General features: G+C 43.5%; 1 protein-coding gene across 1 annotated transcript in view; it reads right to left on the reverse strand.

Moving 5' to 3' along the window:
• Nucleotides 1-7,636, reverse strand: part of FAXC (failed axon connections homolog, metaxin like GST domain containing) — a 31,952-nt gene extending 24,316 nt beyond the window's left edge. The window contains exon 1 of the mRNA XM_044292535.1: nt 7,374-7,636. Within this exon, the coding sequence (XP_044148470.1) occupies nt 7,374-7,636 (263 nt within the window). The remainder of the gene's footprint in view (nt 1-7,373) is intronic.
• Nucleotides 7,637-7,837: the final 201 nt, after the last annotated feature.

Genomic DNA, 7,837 nt, shown 5'->3' on the forward strand with positions numbered 1-7,837 from the left:
CTAATGATGGGATTCATGAAAGTCTAAGCCTTCAGGGACTCATCCTGCACCAGCATCTGCCAGTTATTCAGGATGACTTTCTTAATAAGGGAATCCATGGGTGTGTAGTCAAATGTGAATACGGCCCGAGTACTTTCCTGGTTATCCTGTCTAGTTCTTCTATTTTTCTTGCTGCAGTCACTTTGCTTAAATCCGGCTACTCTCTGATAGGCTACATCAATAACACCCTCCAGGTAACCCCTCCGCAAGAACCGGGATTTAAGATCTAAACACTGCTTCTTGAACTCATTGTCATCTGAGATTATCCTTCTCAAGCGCAGAAATTGCCCATAGGGGACTGCCTTTTTCACATGGGGCGGATGGAAGCTATCATATCGCTGCAAGGAATTCGTGGAGGTAGGTTTCCTGAAAACACTGATGCAAATATCGCAATTTTTTACGCTTATATTAACATCCCAAAAATTCAATTCACTATGGTGAATCTGGCTACTAAACCTCATATTCATATCATTGGTGGTATTCGGGAACTCGACAAATTCACAAAACTGCGGTTCCCTACCTGTCCAGATTATGAACACGTCATCGATGTACCTAAGGAACAGCCTGATATACTGAATGACGGGATTGCTAATGGTAAATACATATTTTTCCTCAAGAGTAGCTAAAAACAGATTTGCAAAGGTGCATGAAACAGGGGTACCCATCGCTGTTCCTGTCGGTACCACTTGCGGTCAAAAGTAAATGTACTGTGTGTGAGAATAAATCTCAAAGCTTGCGTTACAAAATCATTGTGATCCCCACTACCACCAGCTTTTTCCAGAGCACTGCGGAAATCTAATGTATAAACTTTCAACATCTATGGATGCAAGTAAATATCCAGTTTGCCACTTAACATCTTTTAAAGGGCTTCTGTCACCCCACTAAACGCATATATATATATTTTTTTTTGTCTACTTCTAATCCCTATCCTGCCATATTGCCATACATTATGTTATTATTAATTTTCGTTCAGCAGATTTAGCCTAAAACTTACTTTTATGATATGCTAATTACCTTTCTACCAGCAAGTAGGGCGTCTACTTGCTGGTAGCAGCCGCAGAAAACCGCCCACTCCTTGTGTTGATTGGCCCTGTCAAAAATATGCGTAGTGGGGTGACAGAAGCCCTTTAAGGCCTCTAAACCGGTGTCCTCCAGGTATGAAGGTATCCCCTTCAATAAGGGTCGCAACAACCAGTCCAGAAACTGAGACAACGGTTCAGTCACAGACCCAATACCCGTCACAATTGGCCGTCCTGGAGGATTCACCAGTGACTTATGGATTTTAGGAATACATTACCAAACAGGTACAGTGGGAAACTATGGGTACAGTCTCTCCGCAGTGCTCCGGGGCAGGAAGCCATTATCAACGTAACGCCAAAGTTAAGATCTCAGCTGCTGCTGGTACTTGTGAATGGGATTAGAAAGGAGGGGTTCATAAGTACCGGTATCATGCAAATTCCTATCTGCCTCCCCAAGATATGCATCCCTATACAAGACCACTATACTACCGCCCTTGTCCGCCGGTTTGATTACCAGGTCGCTGCTTAAGCCATAGCAGGGCTGCCTGTTCTCCTACAGTAAGATTAGACTTACACTCTGGATGTAGACTACTACCGGAAGGCAAGGGCGGGATGAAAGTGGATCTAACTCCTTTGGTGAAGTGCTTATTCACACTGGGCGGATCCTGCTGGCGGTCAAACTCGCATCCCTGTAGTTCTAAGTTCTATGGGTGAGTGTGTAAAGATACGTATTTGATGTTTTGTGTTTTAATTGTGTTTTAATTGTCTTATTAATCAATCACCTGTGGATGATCATGTGATTGGAGTTGAGAGGGTGTGAGGTATATCTCACGCTCACACCGGATCATTGCAGACTTGACAAAGCGCGATGTGCGCGAAACGGCTGTAGCCTGACTATTTGTGCAGTGCTTGTGTCCGACCTGTTTTATCTTCAATAAAGCTGCGGAACTGATATAACGGCGAGTGACGCTTTTTTAATCCTCTAACCCTCAAGTCTCTATACGAGTTCGTGGAGCAGAGCCCCACTGTTTGTCGTTATTTTTCTTGTGCTTTCAAGGGTCTATTGGACTTTATACACACTTAGCAGTGCCGGCTGCGTTTTTCTTGATGGACTTTGTGTGGTCTGAATACTTACAGTTGCAAGAGAAAGTATGTGAACCCTTTGGAATGATATGGATTTCTGCACTAATTGGTCATAAAATTTGATCTGATCTTCATCTAAGTCACAACAATAGACAATCACAGTCTGCTTAAACTAATAACACAGAATTAAATGTTACCATGTTTTTATTGAACACACCATGTAAACATTCACAGTGCAGGTGGAAAAAGTATGTGAACCCTTGGATTTTATAACTGGTTGAACCTCCTTTGGCAGCAATAACTTCAACCAAACGTTTCCTGTAGTTGCAGATCAGACATGCACAACGGTCAGGAGTAATTCTTGAACATTCCTCTTTACAGAACTGTTTCATTTCAGCAATATTCTTGGGATGTCTGGTGTGAATCGCTTTCTTGAGGTCATGGCATAGCATCTCAATCGGGTTGAGGTCAGGACTCTGACTGGGCCTCTCCAGAAGGCGTATTTTCTTCTGTTTAAGCCATTCTGTTGTTGATTTACTTCTATACTTTGGGTCGTTGTCCTGCTGCAACACCCATCTTCTGTTGAGCTTCAGCTGGTGGACAGATGGCCTTAAGTTCTCCTGCAAAATGTCTTGATAAACTTGGGAATTTATTTTTCCTTCGATGATAGCAATCCGTCCAGGCCCTGACACAACAAAGCAGCCACAAACCATGATGCCCCCACCACCTTACTTCACAGTTGGGATGAGGTTTTGATGTTGGTGTGCTGTGCCTCTTTTTGTCCACACATAGTGTTGTGTGTTTCTTCCAAACAACTCAACTTTGGTTTCATCTGTCCACAGACTATTTTGCCAGTACTGCTGTGGAACATCCAGGTGCTCTTGTGCAAACTGTAAACGTGCAGCAATGTTTTTTTGGGACAGCAGTGGCTTTCTCTGTGGTATCCTCCCATTAAATTAGATTATTGTCCCATTCTTGTTTAGTGGTTTACGTATCGCAGTTTCGCTCTGGCATATGTTAGCATATGCCAGAGACTTTTGTAAGTCTTTAGCTGACACTCTAGGATTCTTCTTCACCTCATTGAGCAGACTGCACTGTGCTCTTGCAGTCATCTTTATAGGATGACCACTCCTAGGGAGAGTAGCAGCAGTGCTGAACTTTCTCCATTTATAGACAATTTGTCTTACCATAGACTGATGAACAGCAAGGCTTTTGGAAATAGTTTTATAACCCTTTCCAGCTTTATGCAAGTTATCAATTCTTAATCGTAGGTCTTCTGAGAGCTCTTTTGTGAGAGGCATCATTCACATCAGGCAATGCTTCTTGTAAAAAGCAAACCCAGAACTGGTGTGTTTTTATTATAGGGCAGGGCAGCTTTAAGCAACACCTCCAATCTCATCTCATTGACTGGACTCCAATTGGCTGACACTTAACTCCAATTAGCTCTTTGAGATGTCATTAGTCTAGGGGCTCACATACTTTTTCCACCTACACTGTGAATGTTTACATGATGTGTTCAATAAAAACATGGTAACATTTAATTCTTTGTGTGTTATTAGTTTAAGCAGACTGTGATTGTCTAGTGTGACTTAGATGAAGATCAGATCACATTTTATGACCAATTTGTGCAGAAATCCATATCATTCCAAAGGGTTAACATACTTGTTCATGCAACTGTATGTTTTAGTTTTTCAATAAATTAGCAAATATTTCCTAAATTCTCATTTTCACTTTGTAATTATGGGGCATTGCGTGCAGAAAAACTTGAACTTTTTTGAGCACAAGGCTGCAACATAACAAAAAGTGAAAGGGACTGAAGACTTTCCGAATGCATTATAACTACCAGTTCGCCTGCCAATTTCAATACAATTTAGAACTCCTATTGAAAGCCTAACCTGTACGACTCCCATTTTTACTGGCAACCGTTTGTTTTAGCGAGTTCATGCTGTTACTCAGTAGTGTCTAATAGGCAATAAATAAAGAAAAAAACAAGTTCTGCCAAATTCCTGGTGTCAACAAATACCAGTGACCGTAACAAAATTCCATTTATAAAGAGGGTCCTAAAGGTGAATGGTACATGGTGGCCCACGAAAAAGTATGACAAGATGAACGAGCAAGTGGATTGCTTGTTTTTTTAATTACCCACAAGTCACAAAAGATGGTGAAAGCGGTGCCCATTCACATCTATGCATCTGTGGGCACGTCAGATTATATTGACTGATACTGCTTGCAGCTCTTCAACAGTGATGCTGCAGAGGAAAAAATGTCCTGCTTTTTCCAACAAGATGGGGCCACATGCCACACCTCACAGAACTCACTGGCACGGGTTCATGAACTGTTTACGGAGGAGCGAACTGTGAGCAAGGGGTTATGGCCACGATATTTATTTGTGGGGAAATTTAATACAGAAAATGTCCGCTAACAATCCACATCCCCTGGATGAACTCAAGGAAAACATCACAAACACCATCTGCAGCATCACAAGCAGTATCCGCCGTCATAACTTCAAAATGAAATGTCCGCTTCACACGTCCGTAGTGTATTGTGGATCCGCAATACACCCGTCCGGCACCCCCATAGAAATGCCTATTCTTGTTCGCAATTGTGGACAAGAATAGGATATGTAAAAAAAAAATTACTGAGCAACGGACCGGAAGATCGCCGGCGTGCTCCGTAAATCCGGATGCAGACAGCACACTGTGTGCTGTCCGCATTCATTCCGTCCCTATAGAAAATGAATGGGTCCGCACCCGTTCTGCACAATTGCAGACGTGTGACTAGAGCCTTATAATGTGTTATAACGTTAGTGCATTTATTTTGAAATCTGATTCAAGGTGAGAAGAAGATATGCTGCTATGAAAAACACAGCTAATTTCTCATATAGTTCAATGGTTAAGAAGTAGATGTGGTGTATTGTCTGGTACTGATAATATAACTACTAGAAAGATAAAGTATGTCCTGTCCCAATGTGACCCCCAAAAAAGTAGGCTTCATGAGGCCTTGTGTTTAGATCAAGTTTCTGTCTACTGTCATGTGACATCCGTTCTTCTCACACACGCACACTATATGACCTATCCTTAGGAAGGGGGGCTTCTCCCAACAATCCCATCAATCAGCTTCTCAGGAAAAGGGGCTACAGCGCTCAGGTAGACGATGCAGTCTCTTTCTCCTGCTGTGATGTCACATCCATCAGTCACATGGCCTTTGTGCCGCTCAGTCCCATTTAAAGGCGTTGGCCACTTTCTGGCTACTGTTGATGAATGTGTATGTGTGATGACTAATCTGCACTTTTTTACATATTTTATAAGGTATTCCCCCTTGATGGCCAAGTCTTTTATGCTGTCCACATGGAGGTCCTGTCTATAAAATAGCTGCTAATGGAGGGTCATGTGACCAGGCAAATCACCCAGTCTCCTCCATATAAATACACTACACCTGCCACATGCACTTGTACTGTTGGGAGTTTTGTGCAGGTGCAGTGTGTCTGGTCACATGACCCTCCACCAGCAGCCATCTTGTGTACAGGACCTCTATGTGGACAGCACAGATTTGCCTAACAAGTAGACACGGCTTATAGATATATAGCAAACAACACAGAATATCAACAAAGACTATATTAGCAATTGCCATATTGTCATATTATATACACGTTGTCATAAGTAGTCCGAAAGTGGCCAACCCCTTTAAGTGAATGGGATTGGGCCGCTATACAATGTACAGCTCTGTGCCTCTTGGTATATTATACAATGAGGAGGCCAAAGCGCTCATTTGAGCACTGTAGCCCCCTCAAACTGCTGATCAGTGAGATTGCTGGGAGACAAACCTTCCACCGATCAGATATTCATAACCTATAGGATTGGTTATCAATACTTAATTTGTGGAAACCCCTTTAATTTTCAGCTCAAGTCAATTATTTTTCCTTTCTTGTTGTCCCAATTATCAAGTTCGGTAACTCACAGAGTGTGCTGCAGGTGTCTACAAGATTGCATACCCAGGTAATACTGAGGCTTGGCAAATACATTCTACTTAGGCCTCATGTACACTCCGTGTGCTGTCCGCATCCGTGGCTCCGTTCCGCTGCCCCGTTAAAAAAATATAACATGTCCTATTCTTGTTCGCGCTTTGCGGACATGAATAGGCATTTATATTGCCGGCGCCCGTTCTGTTCTGCAAATTGCGGAAGACAACACGGGCGGCTTCCATTTTTTCCAGATCCGCGGTTTGTGGACCGCAAAAAACGGCAAGGCCGTGTGCATGAGGCCTTATTCAGTCATATTCACACACAAACACATCAGTTTCATAGGAAACAGCCTAGCCCAGAGGAAGGCCACAAATGTAGAGGGGGACCATATAACCCCTATGCCTCCTAATAAATGCCCATCATAACAATCACCTTCTTTACTACTACTATTAGAGTAGTACCAGGTCACTCAAATTCTATTGCCAGTCCACCTGTGTAATTATGTTCATCTATCAGAGTGCAGACTACTGTAAATTGCAGCCTGTGCCATGGCAGATTCACAAAGCCAAGGAGGTGATGAGAATACTAGTAAGAATGCTAACATATTAGACAGCTCCCTAGTATAATAATATGGGGTTAGCAACTCATTCTAGCATTTTCTTGACAGAGAAGCCACTTGTTTGATGTAAATCCCTCCTGTGTTACTCCAACCCCCCATACATTTCTATGTTTAGTTGTATCGGTAGTAGAAAGTGCAGCCTGTGTGTATACTGAGTAATATGTCATCTTATTATTAGGACTGTAATATTAGTGTACAGTTATTATGTGCTGCAGACAGGATGATAGTGGAGCAGGGAAAACCACAAGACCTGGAGTCTCCACCTAAGGTTGTTTACAGCAGAAGGTAAATCCTGGAGGAACAGCCCACCCTCAATTTCATGGCAGGAGATGCAATCTGAGCTAGAAAAGGCAACCATATGGCAGTATTCATGTCTATGAAGAATCATGGTTGCATCTTAGACCCATCAACAACCTATGCAGAACATATGTACTCATCCAGACTAATCTCCTGCTGATCAGAGATGAACCTAATGGAGTGAAAGTGCTTCAGTCTATGTGGAGGCCACAAGGAGGAACTATGATATATGGACAGGGAAGACATCAGCAAAAGTGGTGGGCAAGGGCATGTCCAGATCCTCACCTACATCATGCTATGTATGGGGATGAAGCTTCCAGTCATGCATTGCACATACTACCCCCATCATCCTTACCTGATTGCCAGCAGCTCATGGAGGAGGTAAGCAGCAGCAGCCAGCAGGGCTCCTCCAGTTAGGTAGAGGGTTTTCTTCCACCAGGAGTCAGATCCAAGCCCTGACATAACGCCACCGTAATCCTGCAATGGGAAAGCGACGATGTCCCCATAAAAGGAGTAGTTGTCCTCTGAGCCTATACACCAGCACAGGGAGAAGCTCTGGTTGCGGCTCAGATCAACCACACAAGACCTGGAGGAGACTAGACCAACACCCCAGTGCATGCTGTGTGGCCTGTCCTCTGCCCCTGCACCCCGACAGATGCATCAAAGGCTGGACCCCCACAGCCAAGGCAGGCTACATAGGCAGAGAGTGAGGATGATGATGGGCAGGGAGGAGGCAGCAGCATGCAGCCAAGGATGTGCCTCTCCTCCTCCTCCTCACTGGTGCCTCAGCTTCCTCTTTGTGTGCTGCTGATGTCATGC

The sequence above is a fragment of the Bufo gargarizans genome, chromosome 4 (assembly GCF_014858855.1).
Source record: "Bufo gargarizans isolate SCDJY-AF-19 chromosome 4, ASM1485885v1, whole genome shotgun sequence".
Classification (NCBI taxonomy): domain Eukaryota; kingdom Metazoa; phylum Chordata; class Amphibia; order Anura; family Bufonidae; genus Bufo; species Bufo gargarizans.